Source organism: Hyaena hyaena, unplaced genomic scaffold (assembly GCF_003009895.1).
Source record: "Hyaena hyaena isolate Hyena2069 unplaced genomic scaffold, ASM300989v1 scaffold_886, whole genome shotgun sequence".
Classification (NCBI taxonomy): domain Eukaryota; kingdom Metazoa; phylum Chordata; class Mammalia; order Carnivora; family Hyaenidae; genus Hyaena; species Hyaena hyaena.
The window spans coordinates 341568-368055 of NW_024081520.1; the positions used below are offsets into that span (position 1 = coordinate 341568).

A 26488-nucleotide genomic window follows, 5' to 3' on the forward strand; every position below is an offset into this window, starting at 1 on the left:
GCCTGCGCGGCGCCGCCGGTCTCGTGACGAGCTCGCGGCTGTCCGGCGCCCGGCGCCTCGCCGACCCGAGCGCAGAGGCGCGCTGAGAGTGGCCGCGGCGGCCGCGCGCAGGTAGGCCGGCTGCGGGCCCGGGTCCTAACGGCCCCCCACGCCCACGCGGTCGTGTCTGCGGCGGCCACTCCTCAGGACGCTCCGGCCTGAGGGGCGCGGCCGGCCCCTGGGTGGAGTCCGCCCGTCGGGCGTGCGCCGCGCCTGCGAGGGGCTTGCGGGCAGCGGGCGGGTGTCCGGGGAACACTCGAGATTCGTTTAGTTCTGCCTCTTGAAGGTGGGAAGTTCTCGCGGCGTGTAGTGAGTACGATTGCTAGCGCCGGGCACGTTCCCGGCTTGGTTGGGTGGACAGTCCACGTAAAGTGTCTTTTTTAAAATGAGGTGTTTGCTACCAGGAGACTGAAGAACTTAAGGTAAAAAAAAAAGTTTTGCAGCTTCTGTAGAAAAACGAGATCTGGCAACATTGGACCAGAATCCCCAGTGTCACCAGTCCCCCAGAGCATTTGCCTGACCGCTTGGCTGGTTCGTGCGGGCCTGTAAGGTTGCAGCCCCCCGTGCGTTCGTTCTCGAATCGGAAGGCCGATCTGAAGGCCCCGGTCAGCATCTCCGGCCCCTTACAGTTTCAGGTTATTAAAAATGTCTTTCTAGACAAACGGGATCCGGGCCTTGGTGTACACAGTGCTTCGCTTGGTTATGCCAGTCTCGTATTAGTGGCTCCTTGTAGCGGTCCGACGGCGTCTCGGGGAGGGAGGCCCGGTAGCGTTGCGCCCACCCCCGCGGCGGTTTGGCGGCGGGAGGAAACGGGCTCACCGGTGTCGTTCCTCGGCCGAGGTCAGCAGGTGTTCCCGCGAGAATTCCACCCGAGTCGTGGCTCTTTGCAACCAGTGCGTTTGTCTGGTGCGTGGCAGGCGAGGGTGGGGCCCAGGAAAGCAGCCCCGCTGGGGCCGGCGTGTGGCCGTCCCCTGCGTGGAGCTGGCAGCTGGCTGCGGAGGAGCCGGAGGGAGCAGAAACGGAGTTCGGCGGGAAGGTGTTAGAACCTTCAGAGAGCAGACCAGCCGGTGGAAAGGAGCAGCCCAGGACCTCATGTCATGGAGCCAAGGGAAGACGTCTCCGGGGGCAAAAAGCCATTTAAAAGTGGAAAAACAGGGAAAAGGTTTACACTGGATTTAGCAACAGGGAGATGATCCTGGTGACCGCCAGGAGTGGCTTCACTGGAGCGTTGGGGTGGCAGCCGCTCAGGAGTAAAGAGGTGACGAGGTGGAGCGGTGAGTGGAGGCGACTCCAGAAGTGGGGAGCTAGAAGCGTGGCGTGGGTCTGGGGGCTTTAAGATGGGAGATCCTCTGTTTAAAAAAAAAAAAAAAAAAAAGGGCGCCTGGGTGGCTTAGTCGCTTAAGCGTCCGATTTTCGCTTAGGTCATGATCTCGCGGTTCGTGGGTTCGAGCCCCGCGTCGGGCTCTGTGCTGACTGCCGGCTCAGAGCCTGGAGCCTGTTTCAGTCTGTGACCCCCTCTCTCTCTGACCCTTCCCCCCCGCTCACGCTGTCTCTCTCTCTCTCTCTCCTAGAAATAAATAAAACATTAAAAAAAAATTTTTTTTTTTTAAAAAATAGATGGGAGATCCTCGAGCAGCTTAAGCTGGTGGGAGGGAGCCAGTGGGGACAGAAGGTTTGCTGGTGCAGAGGAGAGAGGAATAACGAGCAAAGTCCTCTGGAAGATGGGAGGGATGACATCCAGAGTGTCAGGAGGTAAAAACACTTTTCATTGTGAGGGTAGGGAGGGAAGCTGGGATGCAGTTACAGGTGACGTGTGTTTACTGGAAGTGAAGGGGTTCTCTGACAACTTCTGTTCTCACTGTGAACGGAGAAGATGAAACATCTACCGGAAAGGAGAGGGAGGCGAGAAGGCTGAGGTTCAAGCAGCGTAGAAAAGAGATAAGAGCTGTTCGGGTAACTAATACACAACTCACTAGAAAGCATGATAAGAGTTTGCAGGCTCGTTTGAGTTTGGAGACCATGAATTTATCTTCACGTGACCTAGGATCAGGTGGACATTTCTAAATAATGGAATTACTTTGGAGACCAGAGTTTGCTCAGCCGAGTTATTTCATAAACCTTTGTGGAGTACCTTGATACACAGACACTGCACAGGCACTGTGGTAACACTGTGTTAATCACACTTCTCTCTTGAACTCTTAGACATCTGTTGTTCGATATCCCACCTCATACCCGTGTTTAAATCTGAATTTATGTCTGCATCTGCAAGCCTATTTCTCTGTAGATGTCACAACAAAGAATATTGCTAGAAATTATGAGGAGCATTTCAAGGGGGGGAAGGGGCGCCTGGGTGGCTCATTCCATTGAGCATCTGACTTCGGCTCAGGTCATAAGTTCGTGAGTTCGACTCCCATGTCAGACTCTGTGCTGACAGCTCAGAGCCTGGAGCTGCTTCAGATTCTGTGTCTCCCTCTCTCTCTGCCCCCCTACCCCTACTCTCTTTCTGTCTCTCTCGAAAATAAACGTTAAAAAAAATTCTTTAAAGAGGATTATGTCATGATGATGAAGTGATACGTTTATCAAAAGATAAGAAGACGTAATAACTAAACAGTTTTGCATCTAATAATAAAACTTTAAAATACATGAAGCAAAACCAAATTTTTTTTAACAAAACCCGACTGTAAATTGAAGTTGTAGACTGTAGTTGGCGATTTCAATACCCCTTTATTAATAAATGACAGAACTAGTACCAGAAAATCACCAAGGATATAGTTGAATGATACCATCAACCAACTTGACCTAATGGACGTTTATAGAACACGTTACATAATACCAGCAAAATACACATTTTCAAGTGATTACGTAAAGAACATTTACCAAGATGGATACTATTCTAGGCTACAAAACAAGTATGTTCTATGACCACAATGAAATTATGTTAGAAATCAGTAATAGCTATCTGGAAAGTCTAAATAGAAGCCGAATAACTTACTTCTAAATTATCTATGGATCAAAGGAGGAATCAGAAGGCAAATTAGAATTTTGAAGTGAGTGAGTATAAACATGCAGCATTTTAAAATTTGTGGAATGTGACCAAAATACTACTAGAAGATTGTTCTCAAACCAACAATTTCAGCATTCCTCTTAAGAAACAGGAAAAATAAGAGCAAATGAAACCCGAAGTAAGTATGAAAAGGGAAATAATAAATGTCAGAGTGGAAACCAATGAAATAGAAAACAAAAACAGGAAATCACTGAAAACAAAAGCTAATTATTTGAGAAGATCAATAAAATAGAGAAATCCCTGGCCATACTGAACCAGAAAAAGAAGAAATTAACAATAACATGAATAAGAGAAATGATGTCAGAGGGGCACCTGGGTGCCTCAGTTGCTTAAACATCCGATTTCAGTTAGGTCTTGATCTCAGGGTTTATGACTTCGAGCCCCTGCATTGGGGAGGGGCAAAGTGAAGGAGAGAGAATCCCAACTGGGCTCCACACTGTGAGCGCAGACTAATGCAGGGCTCAAACTTGGCAAACATGACCTGAGCCAAAACCAAGTCGGGTGCTTAACCGACAAAGCCACCCAGGTGCCGCAAGGTCAGTTGATTTTTGATAAAGGAATAAAAGTAATTGAAGAAAAAGTAGTCTTTCCAAAAAATGAAAGACTGAAAAAATTGGATATTGTATGTTAAAAAATTGTTAATCCATATCTTGCATTATATACAAAAACTCAAAGCGTCGTAAATCTAAATGTGAAACCTGAAACAAAATTTCTATGAAAAGGTATGAGATTTTTTGATATGATACTAAAGCACAATAAAGGAAACAGTTAACCTGGACTTAGTCAAATTAAAAATTTCAAAGTCTATGGTTGAAGACATTTTTCAGTAGGTGAATGAAGTCTGGCTGAGAATGCCGCACACCATGTAGTTCCAACTACAGGACATTCTGGAAAAGGGAAAACCGTGGTGACAGTAACAGATGAGTGGTTGCCGGGGGCTTCTGGGGGCGGGAGGGATGACTAGGGCAGGACAGGATTTCCAGGGCAGCGGAACTTCTGAACGGGGGTGTAATGGTGGATGCAAGTCATATGTGGTCAAAACCATAGAACCACAACACAAAGTGAGCCCTAATGTAAGGTATACCATGGACTTCGGTTGATGGGTTGTTAGTATGGGCTCATGAGCTGCACAGCCACACTGCACGAACAGGAGATGTTAACGATGGGAAACGAGGGGGAGTGCTCAGGGCATGAATGGGAACTCTACTCTGCTCAACTTCCCTGCAAACCTAAAACTGCTCAAAAACACAGCCCAGGAGGAGTGCCCGGCTGGCTCAGTCTGAGCCTGTGACTCTTGATCTTAGGGTCACATGTTCAAGCGCCCCATTGGGTGTGGAGCCTACTTAAATACGCTTTTAAATAACTTGTAAGTTTAATATATATATGTAAACGTACGTAAATACATATATGTGTGGATACTGTCACGAGAATGAAAAGACTGCCTGGAACAGAGAAAATATTTACAAATTATGGAATGGACTTGTATCCAAAATGCATAAATTTTACCTACATCTTACACATGTGCGTGCTTACATGTGGATATGCCCAGAACATACGTATACAGGGGTACGTATGAAGAAAGCGCATAATCTGTGCATAATCTTCACAATAATTTCTGAACTTCTGAACAGGCATACACGAGTCTGGGATTTAGTCCCAGAGTAGTTCAAGTGCTTCTCCTAGGTTGAGTTTGGCGCTCCAGCCTTACCAGACTCTGCACTTTGCTGCACACCAAGCTGTCCCCATTACATGCACACGCACAGTCAATTCCTTTTTGTCTTTCAATAATTCTCACAGCATTGTTTGAGGATTAAGATACTACATAAGAAGTACTTGGAACACTTCTTGGCACATAGTAATTGCTTGATAAATGCCTCTTATTCTCATTATTATCATTTTGTCATCAATATTTGCAGGCTCAGCTCTGGTATATCCCATCCTGCGAGCTTTCCCAGACTCTGCTCCCACAGCGCCCTAATGTGCTCAGGTCTCCTCCATTGCTGGCTGATTGTCCTTTTCATCTTTGTGTGTGATGCCTTACAGAGCCAGAAGCCTTCAGTTACCTCTTCTCTATCACATGAAATTTCAGCTTCTCCTTCTTATTCCCATCAGGATTTTAAAATTCCTTTGGGGCACCTGGATGGCTCAGTCAGTTAAGCAAATGACTTTGGCTCAGGTCATGATCTCGCGGTTCATGGGTTCAAGCCCTGCGTTGGGCTCTGTGCTGACAGCTCAGAGCCTGGAGCCTGCTTCGGATTCTGTGTCTCCCTCGCTCTCTGCCCTTCCCCTGCTCATGCTCTGTCTCTCTCTGTCTCAGAAATAAAAATAAGCATTAATAAAGTAAAATAAAATTCCTTACTCTCTTCTATCTCAAAAACAAAATTCATTGGGTGCCTGGGTGGCTCAGTCAGTTGATCTCAGAGTAATGAGTTCAAGCCCCACTTTAGGCTCCATGCTGGGAAGCTACTTTAAAAAAAAAATCACCCCTCAACTCCATGCTTCTCTGCTGTGCCTTGTATTCTTTCATTACTCCATCTTGTATTCCTTCTTTTATTACCATGAGTCTCAAAAGCCTGCATGTGATGAAAGTAACATGTAGCTAACATGTTCTGAGCCCATATGCTAGGCACTAGGTTTTTTTAGCCTTGGTAAAATACACACGATAAAATTTACCATCTTAACCATTTTTAAGTGTACAGTTCAGTGAACTTAAGCACAGCCACATGGTTGTGCAACTATCACCACCATCCATTCATAGAACTCTTCATCTTGCAGGGGCGCCTGGGTGGCTTAGTCCGACTTTCGCTTAGGTCATGATCTCACGGTTCGTGGGTTCGAGCCCCGCGTCGGGCTCTGTGCTGACTGCCAGCTCAGAGCCTGGAGCCTGTTTCAGAGTCTGTCACCCCCTCTCTCTCTGACCCTCCCCTGCTCACGCTGTCTCTCTCTCTCCTAGAAATAAATAAAACATTAAAAAAAATTTTTTTTTAAAAAAAGAACTCTTCATCTTGCAGAATGGAAACTGTACCTATCAGACAGTAACTCCGCCTTCCTCCTGCCGCGCGCAGCCGCTGCCAGTCACCACGCACTCTGTCTCTAGGACTGTGACAGCTCTAGAGACCTCGGGTAGGCGGGTCATACAGTTTTGTTAGCGGCTTATTGCACTTAGCGTAAAGTCCTCAAGGCGCACCCGTATCGTGGCATGAGAATTTTCTTCATTTGTAAGGCTGAGTAATGCTATGCTGTATGTACACATGTACCACATTTTGTTTAGATGCTCTTCGTAGATAGGCACGTGGGTTGCTTCTGACTTTTGACTGTTGCAGTTACGCTGCTGTAAACACTGGTGTACAAATACATGTTCGAGTCTCTGCCTTTAATTCTTTTGAGCATATGCTCAGAAGTGTAATTACTGAATCGTGGTAATTCTGTGTTTAATTTTTGGAGGAACATACTGTTTTCCACAGTGGCTGTACCGTTTTACATTCCCACCAAAAGTGTGCAAAAGTTCCACTTTCTCCGCACCCTCCCCAAACCTTTGTATTTTTCATGATTTATTTTTATTATAGCCATCCTAGAGGATGATTATCTTATGACTTTGATTTACTTTTCTCTACTGAAACCTAATGATGTTGAACATCTTTTCATGTGCTTATTGGTTAGTATGTCCTCTTTGGAGAAATGTGTATTCACATCTCTTTGCCCATTTTTTGAATTGGGTTGTCTTTTTACTGTTGAACTGTAAGGGTTTTTATATATTTTGGGTGCTAAACTTCTCAGATATATGATTTGCAAATTTTTTCTCCCATTCTGTGGATCATCTTTTCAATTTCTTTTTTTTTTTTTTTAGTTTTTTTCTAATGTTTATTTTTGAGAGAGAGAGACAGAGTGTGAGCAGGGGAGGGGCAGAGAGAGAAGATGACACAGAATCTGAAGCAGCTCCAGGGTCTGAGCTGCCAGCACAGAGCCCAACATGGGGCTCGAACTCATGACTAGTGAGATCATGACCTGAGCCAAAGTCTAACACTTAACTAACTGAGCCACCCAGGCGCCCCTCTCTTTTCAATTTCTTAATAGTGTACCTTGAGGCAGAAAAGTTTGATGAACTCCAATTTCTCTTTTTCTTGTCTTTTATACTTTTGGTGTCCTCTTTAAGAGTGCTTTGCCAGGTGCAGAGCTACGAAGATTTTCTCCCTGGGTGTTAGCTATTACATTAAGGCCTTTGGTCCATTTTTAATTAATTTGTGTGTGGTATGAGGTAGGACCCAAATTCATTCTTTCACATGTGGCTGTGCAGTTATTTCAGCACCGTTTGTTGGAAAGATTGTTCCTTCCCCATTGAATGGTCTTTTTTTTTAATGTTTTATTTTTTGAGAGACGGACAGAGACAGTGTGAGTGGGGGAGGTGCACAGAGAGAGGGAGACACAGAACCTGAAGCAGGCTGCAGGCTCTGAGCTGTCAGCACAGAGCCTGACGTGGGGCTCGAACCCACAAACCATGAGATCATGACCTGAGCCGAAGTTGGATGCTTAACTGACTGAGCTATCAAGGTACCGCCCCCACCCCCACCCCGTTGAATGGTCTTGACAGCCTTATCAAACACCAGTTGACCATAAATGTAATGGTTTATTTATGAACTCTCAGCTGTGTCCATTAATCTGTGTGTTCTATGTCATTTCTGCACAGTCTTGATTACTAAAGGTTTGTACTACATTTTGAAATTGAGAAGTGGGAGTCCTCCAACTTTATTCTTCTTGTTTTGGCTATTCTGTAAATAGCCAAAGTTTCCTTAAATTTCCATATGAATTTTAGGGTCAGCTTGTCAATTCTGCATAGAAGCATTTGGAATTTTGATAGGGACTGCCATTAATCTGTACATTAATTTGGGAAGTATTGCCATCTTAACAATATTAAGTCTTCCAATCCATGAACAAAGGATATCTTATTTATTGAAATCTTTAATCTCTTTCAACAATATTTTGTACTTCGTTCTTTTTTTTTTTTACTATTTTTGATAAATATATATATTTATCAAAATATATTTTTATATATTTATAAAATATAAAAAAAATAAAAAATATATATTTATATATATATATAAATATAGTTGTTTTCTTAAGCTTATTCTCAGATTGGTTATATACATTTCTAGTGTGTAGAAATGCAGTTGATTTTTGTATATTGTTTCCTGCAACCTTGCTGAATTCATTGACTTGATCTAATAGTTTTCTTGTATGGCTTCCTTAGGATTTTCTTTGTGCAAACTCATATTCTGCAAATTGAGATAGAATTACTTCTTCCTTCCTAATGTATATGCCTTTTATTTCATTTTCTTGCCTAATAAATGGCTAGAACCTTGGCAGTATAGTGCGGAACAGTGTTGCCTTGTCCCTGATTGTGAGACAGAGGTCGGTTAGCCTTCCGCTGCTGAGTATGATGCCAGCTGCGCGGTTTCTGTAGATGCCATCTGTGAGGTTGACAGAGTTTGCTTATATTCGTAATTTGTTGAATGTTCTTATCATGAAGAGGTGTTAGAATTTGTCAAATGCTTTTTCTGCATCGAGATGATTGTGTAGTTTTTGTTTTTTGTTCCTTTGATATGGTATATTACAGCCATTAATTTTCTATTTTAAATCAACCTTGCATTCTTGGAATAAATCCCACTTGGTTGTGGTATATACTCCTTCTTATACGTTGCTGGATTCCATTTGTTCACATTTTGTTGAGAATTTTTGTGTCTATATTCAATATTTACTGGTTTTTAAAAAAATAATATTTGAGAAAATTTTGAACACATAAAAAATATCTGAAAAACAATGTAATGGATATATGTTTCCCAAAATTAGTGCCTGAAGAAACACGTTACCTTGGGGCACCTTAGTGGCTCAGTTGGTTAAGCGTCCAACTTCAGCTTAGGTCACAGTCTCACGGTTTGTGGGTTCGAGCCCTGCGTCGGGCTCTGTGCTGACAGCTCAGAGCCTGGATTGTGTTTCAGATTCTGTGTCTCCTTCTCTTGCTGTCCCTCTCCCACTCATGCTCTGACTTCTCTTTCTCTCTCTCTCTCTCTCTCAAAAATAAATAAACGTTAAAAAAAATTAAAAAAAAGAAACACGTTACCTTTTGTCTTTTTTTTTTTTTTTACAAATAGTTTATTGTCAAATTAGTTTCCACATAACACTCAGTGCTCATCCCCACAAGTGCCCTCCTCCATGCCCATCCCCCCTCCCCCCCACATCCATCAGTCCTCAGTTTTTGTCAGCATTCAAGAGTCTCTCATGGTTTGCCTCTCTCCCTTTCCCCCACCATTTCCGCCCTTCTTCTCCCCCTTGTTCCTCCGTCAAGTTCCTCCTAATCCTCCTATACGTGCAAACATATATTTGTCCTTCTCTGCCTGACTTATTTCGCTCAGCATAACACCCTCAAGGTCCATCCATGTTGCTACACATGGCCAGATTTCATTGTTTCTCATTGCCATGTAGTATTCCATGGTATAGATAAACCACATCTTCTTGATCCATTCATCTGTGGATGGACACTTAGGCTCTTTCCATGTTTTAGCTATTGTGGAGAGTGCTGCTATGAACATTGGGGTACATGTGCTCCTATGCCTCAGCATTTCTGTATCTCTTGGGTAAATTCCTAGCAGTGCTATTGCTGGGTCATAGGGGAGTTCTAGTGTTAGTTTCCTGAGGAACCTCCACACTGTTTTCCAGAGGGGCTGTACCAGTTTACATTCCCACCAACAGTGTAGGACCTTTTGTCTTATTTTTGTCAGCATGAATTTTGTCTCCTTGCCAACCCCCCTTCCCCTGCCCTCTCCTGTCTCTTCCCCTCCCTTTTGAGAAGTAAAGTGTTAGAGTTTAGTGCTGGCCATGATGGAGTAAGCCACCTACTGACGTTCTCTCCTGCTGATTACAGGTATAAACCCAGACAAAATATTAAAAGAAAAACTATGTAGTGCGGATAGATTGGTGAGGGGAGTTGACACTTGGAGCATGACCCACGCAGGTGTGAGTTTTCTACTTTTCAAAATCCCCTTCTCCCCTTGCTTTGGCTCTCGGCCTGCCCTCCGCTGGGGCTGTGCTGTGAGGGTTGCTGCTGCTGCACAGACAGCAAACACTCTGAGAAACCCCATCTTTTTGCCTAGAGGAACTGTGAAAAGGTGCCCTGTGAGCAGAAGCATGTGAATGAAAGACACAAGAACTAAATTATTCAGAACAATTTTGAAAAAGAAGACCAAAGCTGAAGGACTCACTCTACCAGATATCAAGATTTAATACGAAGCTGGGGGTCACCTGACTCAGGAGGCACCGACTCAGTCGATTAAGCGTGTGACTTTGGCTCAAGTCATGATCTCATGAGTTTGTGAGCTCAAGGCCTCTGTCAGGCTCTGCACTGCTAGTGCAGAGCCTGCTTGGGATTTTCTCCCTCCCTCTCTCTGCCCCTCCCCTACTCATGCTTTCTCTCTTTCTCAAAACATACAAAAAGCTTAAAAAAAACAAAATCTATCGTACACTGAAATTAAAACTAATTTTAATTAGTTTTAAAACTTTAAAACTCCTAGAAGAAAAAAGGAAATCTTTGCAATCTTGAGTTAAGCAAAGCGTTGTTAGATATGACATCGAAAGAATGCTCCTTGGAAGAAAAGTTGTTGAGTTGGGCTTGATCAAAATTTAAAACTTCTGTTTTAAAGACTGGTAAGGGAATGAAAGACAAGCCACAGGCTGTGAAGAGATACTTGCAAATTACATATCTGACAAAGAACTTTTTAGCCAGACTATATGAAGGTTAATTTAAAAAAAAAAAAAAAAAAGCCCTGCCAAACTAGGGGTGCCTGGTTGGCTTAGTCAGTTGAGTGTCCAACTCGATTTCAGCTCAGGTCATGATCCCTGAGTCATGGAATTGAGCCTTGCAATAGGCTCTGAGCCTGCTTGGGATTTTCTTTCTCCTCTGTCTCTCCGCTGTCTCTGCCCCGCCCACCCCCATGTTGGTCCGTGCTTACTCACTCTCTGCCTCTCTCAAATTAAAAAAAAAAAAAAACAGTTAATAAAAACTCCTACCAAACTAAGTGCTGGGGAGGATGAGGACAAGTTGCAGTTTCATGTGCTGCCGGTAGGGGTGCAAATGGCACAGCTGTGTGGGTGAGTGGTTTGGCAGTTTCTTTTTTGTTTGTTTATTTTTGAGAGAGAGAGAGAGAGAGAGAGAGAGCGCGAATGGGGGAGGGGCAGAGAGAGAGAGGGAGGCACAGAATCCGAAGCAGGCTTCAGGCTCTGAGCTGTCAGCACAGAGCCCGACGTGGGGCTTGAACTCAAGCCGTGAGATCATGACCTGAGCTAAAGTCAGTCGCCCAACCCACTGAGCCACCCAGGTGCCCCTGGCAGTTTCTTATAAAGTGAAATGTGTGTTTACCCAGCAGATGCAATCTGAGGTACTTTAGAGGAATAAAAACACGTTTACACAAATGCCTCTGTGCAAGTATTTACAATGCCTTTATTCATGACCACCCAAACTGGAAATAACCCACATTTTCCAGCTAGTGACTGGATGAACAGAGTCCAGCCATCCAGTAGCATTAACAACACAGCAATAAAAAATGTCGATGCTCCCCCAAAACATGGGTGAATCCCAAGTGGATCATGCTAAGTGAAAGAAGCCAGACCCAAGATTCCATGGGATGTGAGTCCATTTCTGGGACAATTTGGAAAAGGCAAATTGGTGGTAACGGGAAGCACAGTGGTGGACAGGGTTTGGGATGAAGGAAGGCTGGCCACAGAAGGCCTGCTTGGGGACAGAGCCGCTTTGTGATTGTGGTCTTGGTTACACACCTGTGTGCACCTGTCAGTGGTTGGCAGAACTGCACACCAGAAGGGGCGCCCTCTACTGTGTACAAGCTGTAAGCAGCGGGTATGGTGAGAAGTGCCCTCTGGACACCGCCGCAGCCCCGCCCCAGTCCACCCCCCTGGCCTGAGTGGTCACAGGGCTGTGTCCTGAGCTGGTGAGTGCTGTTCTTGTGTATGTTTTCATCTTACTGTGCGTTTGTGTGATCACAAGGTGAGCAGATGGCCTTGATGTTCTAAGCGTTTATGTGAATGGTGTAATAGTATGTGTATCTTCTTGCAGCATGATTTATTCCTCTCAACATCGTGTTTCTGAGTTTTATACATGTAGCTCTGTTTCACTTCACTGCCTTTGTTCACTCGGACCGTCCTCACTAAAGCCCCCAGGCTGGGGCCTTACACGACGGACATTTCATTCTCACGGGTCTGGAGGCTGAAAGTCTGAGGTCAAGGTGGCGACCTGCAGACGGCCGCCTTCTCGCTGTGTCCTCACAGGGAGGACAGAGACACCCGTCCCCTCTCCCCCTCTTCTGTGAGGACACCGGTGCCGTCTCGGGGCCCCACCCACATGACCTCATGTGACCTCATCCCCTCCCAAAGGTCCCCCTGCTGGCGCCATCCATGGTGGGGGGTAGGGCTTCCACATAAGGCTCTGGGGGACGCAAACATTCAGTTCATAGCACTTTTTAACAGTTCATTCAGCATTCAGTAATAGGCTGGGGTTGACGCTTACCAAGTAAGCTGCGCACCAGCGCGCTCCGGGGCATCCGTTTCTTCACACACACACCTGACGCTACGCCTGGAAATGGCACTGCCCCCTTGTGGGTGTACGTGTCACGGTGTTGTGTCCAAGTGGATGCGACACCCTTTACCGCAATGGTAGTGGTACCTCGTTGTTTTCACTTGTCTTTCCCCAGTTGGTAATGAAGCTGAATATCCTTTCTGTTTATTCACAATTTGTTTCTCTTGGCCGGAAAAAGCCAGTAGGCCTTCTTTATCTGGTTCTGGGGGTGGGGTGTGTTTTTGTTGTGTCTTGTCAAGGGCAGGGCTGGCATTTAGTGCCAGCCTCTGGGACTTGGTCACATAGAACATCTCACATTTGGTGTCTGGCCACGCCCCCCCGAACACGCCTAGTCTCCTCTGGTCCCCGAAGCTACGCAGGGTTGGGCCTGGTTAGTACTTGGATGGGAGAACAGCCCACGTTTAGGACGAAAGTGTCTAGTGGCGCAATGGTGTTGGGGTCAGGGCTTCTGGCTGGTGACACAGCGGTTAGAGACGCAGCATGCGTGTGCCTTCTTGTTTCCCCCATTTCCGGGGGGGAACAGGCACAGAGCCTGGCTCCCAGAAGACAGTGCTCGGCGGTGAGGTGGTGCTCTTCCTGTAGGCTGGGGATCCCGGCGCTCCTGGGAGAGGACAGCGGGGGGCTCTTCCTGCCCCTCGGGGTGGGTCCTTCCAGCCACCAGTCCACCGTGTATCACTGCAGAAGCCCTCAGGAGCACTCTGGGCTGCTCAGACCTGTGCTTCCTCCCAGGCCCCGCCATGTCCCGACCGCAGACCCCAGAGCCGGCCCGCCCCGCACAAGAAGACTCCCCCACGGGCACCGGGGGCGAGGACACCGGTGACGGGATCCAACACTCGCACCGCATGCTCAGCTTCAGCGACGCACTCCTGTCCATCATCGCCACTGTGATGGTCCGTGTGCCCCCCAGAGCCCTCCCCACCATTCCTCCTGGCCACGCCCTCTCAAGGCCGCCTCCTGGTAGAGCTGGGCCCCGCATAGACCCTGCCCTGTCTCAGCAGTGTCCTGGGGTCCCTCGGCCACTTGGGCAGCTGGACAGGTGGGGGAGTGCGGTCCAGCACTGGCCCGAGTCCCCGACACCATGTCCTCCAAGGGGTGGTCTTTGCACAGCCCAAGCAATGTCCCCTGGTTCTTTTTGTGTGTTTACTCTCACAGATCCTGCCTGTGACCCACACGGAGATCTCCCCGGAACAGGTACTTGCGAGTGGTGGTCTGCCGGGTCCAGGGTGAGCCTGCAGGAGACTCCGTCCACGAGCCCACCTCTAGGCTCCACCCAAGATGTGCCTGGCTGGGAGGATTGGGGCAAGGCTTTCCCTCAGCACCCCTGGTCGGCCCCGACCTTGGCTGCAGACAGAGGCAGTGTCCTCGAAGTGAGCCTTGAGGGCCGGCTGAGGACGGAAGGTGCGGCCAACAGGCTTCTGGTTGGCACGGAAGCCCATTCCCTCGTAGGTGTTCAGGGGCCGAGGGGAGATGCACCCAGCTGGGCCTCCTCGGCGCACGGGGACATGTGGATTTATCATGCAGTGAGTGGGAAACTGGATTCTCTAAAGCAGCTTTCCCTGTACAGCCAGCTTGGAGTACTTCTGTCTCGCGAGTTAAGTAGTGACACGTAGCGCCTCAGCAGCTGGCCACGGTTTTGGAAGACACTTGAAAGCCCCTGGGTGGCGGGCGGCGTGCATGTGTGCCTCACTCAGCCCCTCACTCCACGGGGGTGGTGTTCAGTCTCAGGGCACTGAGGGTGTGAGGTGCTGTGGGCTGGGCTCCCGTCCCGGCCGGCTCGCTTAGCCGGGGTGCTGTTGGGGATCGGGAGCCGCGTCGTCTGTGGGAAGGTGCCGGCAGCACCTCTGGTAGGGTCTTGAGGGGAATGAAAGGGGAATGCGGGTCTATCCTGGAAACCGCAGCCAGCATCAGCGGCTGGGCGGTGGGGGCACTCACCTGGCTGCACCTGCACCAGGGCCTTCTCTGAGGGACCCTTGCCCCAGGTCGGAGATCTCAGTGCCACTGCTGTCATGGGGGTGTGGCTGTGGGAGCGGGAGGAGACTGGGGAAGGTGTGTGGACGATCACACGTCTGCACATGGGCGTGTCTTCTTGAAAAGCAGCACTTTTTTGTTGTGAGGCATCTGTGTGCTAACGGAACCAGAAGGTGGCGTGGTGGCCTGGGGACTCCTTCAGAAGGAGGTGTCAGCGGGCATGTGCTCCTCCCCACGAGTAGGAAAGACTAGTCAGGGCCCGGGAGACTCAGCAATTCAAAAGCCGTGAGTCCTTGGTGGGATCCTGGGGTCCTGGGTGACACGCCCAGGTGCAGGTGGAAAACCAGCTGAAGTGGTGACGGGGTCAGTTTTCCACTTTGAGTTTTTGCTGATGAAGCATCAGATCCCTTCTCGCGATTCCAAGGGTCCCAGCTTTGTGCTGAGCCCGGTTCTGTTTCCCCACTGTGCCTGCGAGCCCCTCTGACCGGGGGAGGCCTCCCGGCAGCCTCGCCAGGCCTCACAGCTGTTTCAGCGCCCTGCCGGCTCGGGAGTGGCCTCAAGAGCTGGCACGTCACGGAAGCCCCATACCAGATCCCCAGAAATGCACCGATGGACCGTGGGGCACTGGTGCTGTGCAGCGGGGGGCGGGGAGGCTGCCCAGAAGAGGAACCTCGGTCAGGGCTAGGGTGGAGGCTGAACCTGAAGGGGAAGTGGGAACCGCCAGGCCCTTCAGAGGTGTTGGGGTCCCAGCGCCCTGGACGGGACCACCGGCTACCGTGGACTGAAGCAGTCTCTGATGGTGGTGCTCTTCTGGTCCTCCAGTTTGACAAAAGTTTACAGAAACTTCTAGCAACCAGGATTGCTGTCTACCTGATGACGTTTCTCATTGTGACTGTGGCCTGGGCAGCACACACAAGGTACGGACGGAGTCAGACTGGGGGGCTTCTTCCGGGCTGAGGCCCACATCTCTGTGGCTCGTTCTGTGCACCCAGTGGTACAGGTCCCAGCCTGGCCGGGGTCCTGGCAGCAGGCGTGCGCTCAGGATGCCGACAAGACGCCTGTTCTCAGGGTGTCTGGTGGCCCCTCCCTCATTTCCTGGGTCAGTGGGCCTCACTTCACCCCAGATTCTCGCTGCAGGCCTCTCCCCCTCCCACCCCCCCCACGCTACGACAGGGCCTGGGATGGTGACACAGGGTAACGCACTTGAGTGGCCACGCACCCGGGGCTGGGCGGGGAAAGGGCTGTGAGCTGACTGCCCCACGCACCCCTGCAACACCGGGGCGCTGTTCTCATGGTCCCTCTGCCCGGTCCTGGGGCTCCAGCAAGGAGGAAGAGGCCACAGGGTGCCCGCTCCCAAGCCAGAACTTTCTCTTAAGGAGGAGAAGAGAAGGGCTCTTCTCGGCAGAGCCCCGAGTCGCAGGGGAGGCAGGCAGGTGGGCTCCGGGGAGAGGGTTGGGGTGGGGTGTGAGCCCTTGCTGAGGAGACCCTCCTGCTTGGGGAACGGTGGGTACACAGGGAGACCTAGGAGCCGTCCACACACTGGCAGTGGCAGTGAAAAGGTTTTCAACGATTTAGGGGCACCTGGGCAGCTCAGTCGGTTGAGGGTCCAACTCTTGATTTCAGCTCAGGTCATGACCTCAGAGATCATGAGTTCGAGCCCCTAGTCACGCTCATGCTGACAGCACAAATCCTGCTTGGGATTCTCTGTCCCTCTCCCTCTCTGCCTCTCCCCTGCTCGCACTCTCTCTCAAAACAAATGATAAATATTTAAAAAGCATTTTTTTTAATGTTACATTACATACTTGTTTTCAGCAAAATGACCATTTCTGGTAAGGACGGTTGGCCCTTTGCAAAGGGTTGGGGGCTCCCCTGTCCACGCAGAGTGAGGAGGGGGCCACAGCTGCCTTCTGCCCAGTCAGGCAGGTGGCACATACGGCTGAGCTCCCTGTGGCTCCAGCAGCACCGACAGGGCCACACAGCACCTCATGTGTGCACCGGCTTTCAAAGGCCACACCCCGCTGCCGGAGTTCCTGGAGTGGGCAGAGAGCCACCCAGGGCCCTGGTGGCAGTGCCCGCCCCCCAGGCTCAGTGGGTGGCCAGTGGGGCTGCTGTCCCTGAGGGACGCGCCCCTTTCTCTGACTGTAGGGGAGTGGACGGCCTCAGAGTCAGCCCTGGCCAGATGCAGATCTCCAAGGTGGGGGCACTGAGGCCCACTGAGCCTTGTCCAAGGGAAGGCCTTGTCCTCTGACCCCTCTGAAGGGGGGCTCCATGGAGGGGCCGGGCGAGGAGAGCAGGGAAAAGGATTTTTGTTTCCAGCTCCTATGTTGACCCTTGGTGAGCTTTGCTCATGTTCCCTGTGTTTAGTTTTCTGTTCATGGTTTCCTGCCTCGAAATAAAAACCATCTCTCTGTTAATTAGGCTGCTTCAGTAGGTTAAGCGTATGACACCTTAGAAAGGATTTCCTTTGTTAAAAGTAGCCTTTGGGCACGAGACCTGAAGAAAGTATTCCCTGCCACTTTGCAGTCTTCCAGGGCAACCAGGGGACATCTCCTGGGCGTGCGTTCTCTGCTCCACCGTCCCCAGAGCCACCACGTGCCTCTTTGGTTTCCACACGGGAATCCCGGCTCTGAAGCCACGTGCTTCAAGTCAGAAGGGCTCGTGGAAATGTGAACAGCACGATTTCTGGGGAACTTGGTTGTTTTTTTTGTTTGTCTTTTCAGTCTCTTCCAAACTTTGTACACTGGGTAGTATTTTAAATTCTATTAAAAATGACATATTTTACGGTTATTTTTAATCCACAAATGCTGAAACACGTGTGAGATGCTATTAGAACCACTTGATTGATGGCACGTCTTGTTTGTCTTACATTGTTTAGACTGTTCCAGGTTGTTGGTAAGATAGACGACACGCTTGCCTTGCTCAACCTGGTGAGTTGTTTTCCGTTCTTGAGAAACGATTATGTTCATAGTCCCGCCCTCCCAGGAGGAGGCAAGCAAGTGCTCAGCCTCTGGAGCCTCTGGTGTTGAACCCGGAGTGCACCCCTGATCCCTAGGCTCCTCACACACACACACCCCTGCCCCCCGGGGCCCACCTGCCACTCCTGGGGTGCACCCCCGATTCCTGGGCTCCTGTGCCCCCCCAGGCCCACCAACCACTCCTGGGGCCCACCCCCGACTCCTGGACTCCTCATATACACCCCCGCGTCCCCCCCGGCCCCACCCCCGACTCCTGGGCGCCTTCCCACCGCCAGGGTCTACCCGCCACACCTGGGGCCCACCCCTGACTCCTGGGCTCCTTACCAACCCCTGTACCCCCTGGGCCCACCCGCCACTCCTGGGGCCCACTGCCGACTCTGGGCTCCTCACATGACACCCACCCGGGGGCACCGCCTGGGGCCCACCCCCCACTCCTAGGATGAGCCCCCTCCCCTCTTCGTTGGGTGGTGAGAGCATGAGCTGAACTTCCCTGGGATCTAGGAGTTGGACCATGATATGCCTCTGGGGTGGCCTGCTTGCCTTCCCACTGTTCCTAACCCTCTCCCCCTCCCCCCTCCCCTCTCCTAGGCCTGCATGATGACCATCACTTTCCTACCATTCACTGTAAGTACCTGCAGTTTTCCCACTGGGTCCAGCCTGCCCTCCGCTGGGCAGGAGGACTCAAGACCCAGGATGCTCCCTCCTCAGAAACTCTCAGACCAGCCGGGTGGTCCAAGGCCCCACCACAGAGTTGCACAGAGGAGGAAGGTGCCAGGGGAGCCAGCGGCAGCCAGGTCTGCTTTGGGGTGGGACACACCTAGGGTTTCCAGGCTGGTTGAAGGGGGAGAGGCCAGCTCAGCCTCTAAGGGTCCAGTAAGGGGCATTCCTTCCATACCTAACGATGCTCCCAGCCCCCGCACGGCCCCCACCTCACTACCTCCTCCCGTCCTGGGCCCCTCCCCAACCTGTGGCCCCCACACTTCCTCAGGCAGTGGCTCTTCCACAGCCTGGCCTCCCTGTTCACGCCTGCCTGCACCGCCCTCAGTCCTGACGGGACAGTGCTCTGGGCGTGCGGGGCCATGAGCCACAGAGAATTCTTCATGAATTTGATGACATTTCAGCTTTAAAGGCTTAAAGCGCTGTGTGGAATTGCTCCGGGTCTGGCACTGCCCCACCCCCAGATGGCCCTATGACCCAGTGTGCACAGCGAGGCCAAGACACAGCAGGCTCCTGGGGCCCCGGGGCCCTGCACAACCTGCTTTTGTCTTATCTCTTTGGCTGCAGTTTTCCTTAATGGTGACCTTCCCCGAGGTGCCTCTGGGCATCTTCCTGTTCTGTATGTGTGTGATTGCCATCGGGGCCGTGCAGGTAGGACACCCCAGCCCGCCTCCCCCTCCCCACACGCTCGCCCCCCCGGGGCACACAGTGTGCACATGCATAGGATGTGGCGTGTTGGCTGCAGTGAGAGCCGCAGGCGGCAGCAGGACAGATCCCGAGGTTCTCCGAGCCAGACTCTGTGCCCACCCGGCGGGAGGGAGGCATGGGGCCACCCAGTGCCCTGAGGCACTTGACTGATGGGGCAGGGCTCCGGGAGACCCCCATAGCAGCCCCAGGAACAGAGCCAGGGCTCCTGTCTCCTCTTCCCACCCACCAGGACACCCCGTGGGGAGGCTCCCAGCTGAACCTTCCTCTCTGGGGTCCCCACCCCTGAGGCTCCTATCCATGCACACGGGTGGGAGGGGGTTACTGGCCAGAGGCCTCTGCCCATGGCCTGCATCCTGCCGCTCCCACAGGCGCTGATCGTGGTGTATGCGTTCCACTTCCCCCACCTCCTGAACCCCCAGATAGAGTGCTCCGCCCACAGGGCCCTGTACCGGCAGCACATCCTGGGCATTGTCCTCAGGGGCCCGGCCTTATGCTTCGCTGCTGCTGGCTTCTCCCTGTTCTTCTACCCCTTGGTGAGTGGAGGGGGCAGGGGTGCGGGCAGGGGTGGCGTCTCACCGAGCAGTCGCCCCCAGGAGGGGGTCCGGGGGAGGCACTACCAGGGAGGGGGTGCAGAGCTGTGCAAAAGTCCCCAGGGGCCAGCGGGCAGCACCTGGCCTGGTGCCCAGGGTGTCAGGGAACACAGCTGGAGGGAAGGGCCCTCCTCCTGCCCCTCTGCTGTGGGGACCTGCTCTGCCAGTGAACACGTACCACAGTCAGAGCCAGGCCTGGTGAAACACCTGGTCACATGGGGGCAGCCAGTGGGCCACGACTCACCCACGGTTTCCCTGAGTGGGCGGAGCTTTAAGACCAGTGGGGAGAGTTGTGGGTGCCCAGAGCCAGGCTGTGCTTGTTCTCGTGTTCCAGCGGTGAGGAGGGGTCTGCACCCCACACAGAGCCGCCTAGGCAGAGCCTGGGCCGTGCTTGTTCCCGTGGTAAGGAGAGGTCTACACTGCACACAAAGCCGCCCGGGCAACCAGCACTGCCCTGGCAGTGGCAGGGGTGGGGGGGCCCTAGCAGCGTTGCCATGACAGCTGGCAAGAGGCACCTCAGGAGGACATTGATGAACCTGCGTGAGCACATGGGGAGGTGGGCAGAGCGTGCCTGTCCTAAAGATGTGCGTGGAGGGTATGAACCACCCAGAGAAAGCCAAGAAAGAAAATTCCTGAACTAAAGGAAACTGAAAAGTGGAGAAAACGGAGGCGAGGCTATTGACAGAAGGAGCCCCATTTTGGGGCCCGGATGAGGTGAGCTGGGTCCCAGGCAAACCTGGGTGTGGCCAGAAGTCAGGATGCTTCACACGGATGTTTCTGGTTCAGTCTTCGGCGCTCTGGACTCTGCACCACTAAACTTCCAGGGGATGCACGAACTCTGTGTCGGCCAAGTCACAGAAATCAAGGTTGGCTAGTGCCCTTCAGCTATCGGCTAATGTTTTTTAATGTTTGTTTATTTTGAGAGAGAGAGACAGAGCGTGAGTTGGGGAAGGGCAGAGAGAGGGGGAAACACAGAATATGAAGCAGCTCCAGTCTCTGAGCCATCAGCACAGAGCCCGACGTGGGGCTCGAACCCACGAACCGTGAGATCATGACTTGAGCCGAAGTCAGACGCTTAATCGTCTGCCACCCAGGCGCCCCTTGGCTAATTTTTTTTTTAACGTTTGTTTATTTTGAGAGAGAGAGAATCCCAGGCAGGCTCTGGGCTGACAGCACAGAGCCTGCCTTGGGCCTCCATCCCGCGAACTGTAAGATTATGACCTGAGCCAAGACCAAGAGTTGGCCACTCAACCACCGAGCCACCTGGTGCCTGTAGCCATCAGCCAGTTTAATGAGAATATTGTTCTGGTAGTACGTCTTACAGAAATTCAGGGAAATACTGACAAGCAGTTGTGTCAGAGTTGATTGTGGAAGATTTATGCATGACTCGTGCCTTTACCTGAGCGCTCATGAAGTACAGGGAAGCTCTAGAACCAGAGCCTCATAATTATGAAAAAAAAAGGTTGATGTTATTTAAAATGTCTAGTAAACATTTCAAGAGAATTCCAAGTTTGAAACAAGTAGGCAAAAGCCACTGCAGAGCATGGTTCTCTCGAGGACAGAGCTGCATCCTCGGGGCTGGGGGCGAAGCCTGCAAGGTGCCCCGAGGTCAGGCCCAGGCAGGCAGGCTGATGTGCGAGGTGAAGGGAGAGTAGAGTAGGGGAGGAGCAGGCTGGTGTGCGAGGTGAAGGGCAGGCAGAGTGGGGGAGTGTGCGAGGCGAAGGGAGGGTAGAGTAAGGGAGGTGCGGGGCTGGTGCCCCGAGGTCAGGCCCAGGCTGATGTGCGAGGTGAAGGGCGGCCTCGGGCTTCTGCTTGGTCTCCTTAGTCTTGAGCATGTTTGAATTGCAGGGGTGCTGGTAGGAGGGACGCTGCAGGGGTGCTTGGGGTCAGGCAGGGCGTTCTTGGCTGTAGCCTGTGGTGGGTGGCTCCCGGTGGGCAGGGCAGGGCCAGCAAGGGGGCTGCATTAGCGGGGGTAAGGGGCAGCAGGCCCGAGACCATGTACACATCCTGGTTGCAGGTGGGGCAGTCTCGGCCGTGCGCTCAGGGTGGCCGATGGCCAGTGTTGGTTGGACAAAGTCAGGGGCTAAGGGATGATGAAGGTCATTGTCGAGAATGGAGGGACAGCTGGGGTGTGGTATGGGCGGCCCAGACAGCAGAGCTGAAGACCAGGGCAGGCCATGCCCACTGCCGAGGCGTGGGCCAGGAGCCTGGTTGAGTGGGCAGTGTCCACTGGGTCCTTGAGGAGCCTGGACAGTGACCGTACTCTGGTGCCATGATGGCAGGGGGGAGGGGACATCTCAGCCACCAAACGGGAAGAGGAGGGCTGGGGGGGGGGTGCCCAAGTGGTCAGCAGGTCCAGTGGCCAGGTCCAGAGGGCGGGCTCAGTCAGGCCATGGCACTGATGGAGCAGTCCGCTGCGTGTCCACCCCCACCCACCTGCCCATCAGCCTGCCTTCCTCTTCCCTGTGGTGTGGCTCTGACCCCTTGTCCCCTCACCTCCTCACCCGGAGCCCACCGCCCGCCACCACCTGGGAGACCACACATGCAAGCTCCCTGCCCCCCAGGAAGCCCATGGGCTCCATCCTCCCAGACAGCCTCGCCACCCCCTTCCCTCGGCCACATGCTGTGCTGGGCTCACCCTCTGGGTCCAGCCCTTCTCACCACCCTGGCCCGGGCCTTCCCGGTCTGGCCACCTTCCTGCAGTGGTGGCGCTCTGGGGACTCTGCATTGGGCCTCTCCTGCCAGCTTCCAGTAGGGGCCCCTTGTATCATTTCCTGGTCTCCTCAGCCCCAGGCTGGGCTTCCTCCTCCCCTGTGGCTCCCCCCTGCTGACCCCGCGGGGCCTGCCCACCCCCGGCCTCCTCCCGGCTTCACACCTGGGGGGCACGTCCCTCCGTGTGTCTTGCATGACGCGGCCAGGGCTGTCGGCAGCTGTGTGATGCTGGCCTTCCCGTCTGTGTGCCGTGCGCCACTGTCCCCTGACTGTACTTCATGCATTGTCGCCTTCTCCCCACGTCAGGTGCCCTGAGGTAATTGGCTTGTAGGACAGAAGGGGGGGAGCCCCCCATTGAGGACAGGCCTGGAATGGGGCAGGGGCGGCGGGAGGGCCCACCTGCAGGGGTGTCGGCTGTGTGGGCGCCGCAGCCACAGGGTGAGCAGAGCCCTCGTGGGACCTGCCGGTCTGCCCAGCCTTGAGGCCTCATGCTGCCAGGGCCCGGAACACACCCTTTCCTGTACAGATAACTGGGTGTGTGTGTGGTGCAACACACACCACGTACCCTGTAAACTGCACCATCCGCGGCAGCAGTCGTGTGCACGTAGCCGTGCCGAGCAGCCACCCCTCCACCTCCTCCCGCAATGCTTCCGGCGCCCTACCCAGCTCCCCGCAGCCACGAGTCTCCTTCCTCTCTTTCTCTGTGGATTTGCCTGTGCTGCGTAGTTCATGGAAGCGGAGTCATAAAACGTGAGGCTTTTGTGTCTGGCTTCTTTTGTCCAACATGTTTTCAAGGTTGGTTCACGTAACCCCGCGTGTCAGGACTTGCTCTCGTCGGAGGGGCCGCGCCTCTTGCCCGCCGTCCGTGGTCGCACCTGGGCTCCTGCACGTCTCAGCTGCCGGGAACCCCTCCTCCGCACCCTGCTCTCGGCTCTTCTGGGTGCTGGGTGCACGCCCAGGCCAGACGCGGGCGTCCCGGGTCGTAGGGGGCTTCTCTGGGTGAATTTCTGAGGAGCCGCCAGTTGTCCGCGGCGGCTGCACCATCGTCCGTCCCCACCGACGGCGCCCGGGCCCGCGGCGGCCCCACGCCCTCGCCGAGCCCGCTGCCTTCCGCGTGTCTGCGGCGCCTGCCCCGGGTGCGAGGCGGGGTCTCCTGCTGGCCCCGGTCTGCGTCTCCCTGAGGCTTAGTGGTTCCCACTGGTTCCCAAAGAGGGTCGGCCCGGCGGCGTCTCCCGGGAAACATCTGCTCGAGCCCGGGCCGTGTCTGCGTGGAGGCGGCCGAGTCCCCCCCGCCCTGGGCGCCGGCCCTCCGCCGCCGCGTGGTCCGCCGTGCGCGCTCGCCGGTCCGTGAGTTGCCTTTTCACTCCCGGGAAGTGCTCTTCGCCGCACACACGCTTTTCAGCCTGATGAGGTATAATTCAGCTGTTCCTTGTGTTGCTGGTGCTGCCATCCCTTTGGAGCGGGTGGCTTCTGGGTGCCACGTCGCCTCCTGACATGTCTGTGTCTCACACAGTCGTACCTGCTGATGGCGACGGTCATCTTCCTCCCCTACGTCAGCAAGGCCTGCAGCTGGTGCAAGGGCAGGCTTGTGGGTAGGTGCGTGGGCAGGCTGGTGTGTGGGGCCTCGGCACTCTCCCCCAGGCCTGTGGAGCGTGGGAAGGGCCCAGGCGCCCATGACCGGAGTCCCCGCCCCTGGCCAGCTCCTCCCTCCTGGCACCTCCACAGGCCCCCAAGAGCCCCCAGCTCACAGTGTGGAGTTCTTCACTTTTGACCTGCATGAGCCTCTCAGCAAGGAGCGGGTGGAGGCCTTCAGCGACGGGGTCTATGCCATCGTGGCCACGCTCCTCATCCTGGACATCTGGTAAGGACCCAGGTCCGAGGAAGGGGTCCAGGGCCCGCCTGTCTGGAGGCTGCTCTTCCTCCAGCCCTACAGAGGCGGGTGCTGCAGCCTCCTGCTGCCACCTTCCCCTTAGAACGAGTCCCACCCTGGCCAGAGCCCCCCCCCAGAACTCAGGACCCCCATGGGGGCGCACAGGGGCAGGCGGGGGCACCGGGGCCACACGCAGGGCTCATGTCACTCTCCCTTCCCCAAGTTGGGCAGATGGGGGTGGGCGGGCTTCCCCCGCCTCCATTCTCTCCTCCCACTGTGGCCCTAGCCCCCAGGCCAACCTCCCCTTCCTCTCCCATCCCCACCCCTGCCCCCACCCCTTCCCATCCCCCATTCCCAATCCCGGTCCCCCCCCCACCCCCACCCTGGTCTCCGCACCCTCGGTTCTCCTTTCTCCCTTCACTCTCCTGCCTCTTCTTTCTGCCAAAGTCCTAATTGTAGTTCCTGCATTTTTATTTGTAAATGTTTTATCTACTTTTTCCCCCCAAAGTTTCCATTCTTTTTTAGAGGCTTTTCTTTGGTTTAATTTCAATATATTCTTATTTTGTTGGATGTGTTACAACACTCTTATTTTACATTTGTATCTGATGGTCTAAACGCTTCATTTTCCTAATTGTTTCTTGATAGCTTTTGCTGATGTAATTTGTGAATTTTTAAAAATTGGGAGCAAACGTTCACTGGTATCGATCTCTGAGTCCTAGACCTAAGGTTCCGGAGTGATGTGGCTTTACGCCTGCCCTGTGGCCAGGGCCATGCTAGCCCCAGTTCCCTTGCTGAGTGGCTGCACAGGGTGGCTAAGGCTGGGGGCCCAAGTGGCCATGTTCCTTCCTGTCCTCAGACCCACCAGCCCAAGGACCTGGGCCAGCACCCCCAGGCTCTGTCTCTGGCCCCTGCCTTCGAGCCCGGGAAGCTCCCTCCATCCCATCGCGAGGGCAGCAGGCTCTCAGGGACATCCATGGAGGGGAGAACCCTGAGACGTGCCCGACAGTTACTCTTTACAATAAAGTGCAGCCCAGATCTGAGAGCCAGAGGCTAGCCCCCCTCAGGTCTACAGGACCGCTGCCCAAATGGATGGACAGACCTCGTGAGCACCCACCTGTGGAGGCCGGGGTTGGGGGGGGTGTCAGGCGTGGGCTTGGGGCCAGGGCTGCTCAGCAGCCCTGGGCTGTCAGCAAAGAAGGTGCAGGCTGGAGTTCAGTTTGAACTTCAGGTGAACCTGTAATTGCTTAGTACACTAAGCGTGCATATAGACCATAACAAAAGCTACCCATGCCCTTGATCTGAAATTCAAGTGTGCCTGGGAGTACCCAGGTGTAGCCCCCCAACGGGGCTCAGGACAGGGTGGGGGCTGCTGCCCCACGTCGAGGCTGTTACAAATGCTGTGTGTTGACGATCTTCAGCGAGGACAACGTCCCGGACTCCAAGGACGTGAAGGAGAAGTTCCACGGCAGCCTGGTGGCAGCGCTGAGCGTGTATGGGCCGCACTTCCTGGCGTACTTTGGCTCCTTCGCCACGGTGGGCCTGCTCTGGTTTGCCCACCACTCGCTCTTCCTGCACATCCGCAAAGCCACGCAGTCCATGGGGCTGCTCAACACGCTGTCACTGGCCTTCGTGGGCGGCCTCCCGCTGGCCTACCAACAGACCTCGGCCTTCGCCCAGCGGCCCCACGACGAGCTGGAGAGCGTGCGCGTCAGCTGCGCCATCATCTTCTTCGCCAGCATCTTCCAGTTTGCCATCTGGACCACGGCCTTGCTGCGCGAGGAGGAGACGCTGCAGCCCTCAGCACGGTTTGGGGGCCAGGAGCACGCATTCATGTTCGCCAAGCTCGCGCTGTACCCCTGCGCCAGCCTGCTGGCCTTCGCCGCCACCTGCTTCCTGAGCAGGTTCAGCACGGCCATCTTCCACCTGACACAGATCGCCGTGCCCTTCACCTTCCTGCTGCTGCGCCTCCTGGTGCGCCTGGCCCTGGCCGTGCTGCGGGCCCTGCGGGGCCTCGCCCTGCCCACCCCAGGGGCCGAGGACTGCACCACGCGGTCCCCACTCCTCCCGTCCCCCTGCTAGCTCCAGGGCCCCCTGCCGCAGCCTGCCGCTGGCCCCTGGGGGCTGTTTTCATTGTTCTCCTGAGCCCTCGGGAGGAGTTCCGCCTCTCAGTTTGACGGCAAGTTCAAGTTCGCTCCGTGTTGTGCGCGT

The 26488-nt window shown here is 53.4% G+C and overlaps 1 protein-coding gene across 14 annotated transcripts; it reads left to right on the top strand.

Annotated features, from left to right (window-relative positions):
- Positions 1 to 29: 29 nt before the first annotated feature.
- Positions 30 to 26368, top strand: TMEM175 (transmembrane protein 175). Of its 14 annotated transcripts, XM_039220387.1 has the most exons (14): positions 140 to 348; positions 1657 to 1791; positions 6115 to 6226; positions 10020 to 10109; positions 13470 to 13630; positions 13893 to 13931; positions 15531 to 15625; positions 17584 to 17635; positions 18272 to 18307; positions 18968 to 19051; positions 19477 to 19641; positions 23924 to 24002; positions 24136 to 24271; positions 25699 to 26368. In XM_039220387.1, exons 4-14 carry the CDS (start codon positions 10097 to 10099, stop codon positions 26357 to 26359), a joined length of 1521 nt encoding a protein of 506 aa, XP_039076318.1. In that variant the 5' UTR covers positions 140 to 348; positions 1657 to 1791; positions 6115 to 6226; positions 10020 to 10096; the 3' UTR covers positions 26360 to 26368. The 14 variants fall into 14 exon arrangements, with proteins under 14 accessions (XP_039076322.1, XP_039076320.1, XP_039076318.1 ...); XM_039220389.1 differs by lacking the exons at positions 140 to 348; positions 1657 to 1791 and adding an exon at positions 56 to 111; XM_039220393.1 differs by lacking the exon at positions 10020 to 10109.
- The last annotated feature ends 120 nt before the right edge of the window (positions 26369 to 26488 follow it).

Bases quoted from the DNA above. Each gene is read 5' to 3' on its own strand.
- TMEM175 (XM_039220383.1), top strand. From the start codon at position 1,229: ATGATCCTGGTGACCGCCAGGAGTGGCTTCACTGGAGCGTTGGGGTGG. The intron at 19,642-23,923 runs GTGAGTGGAGGG...TGTCTCACACAG, and splicing joins CCCTGTTCTTCTACCCCTTG to TCGTACCTGCTGATGGCGAC. The intron at 24,272-25,698 runs GTAAGGACCCAG...GACGATCTTCAG, and splicing joins CTCCTCATCCTGGACATCTG to CGAGGACAACGTCCCGGACT.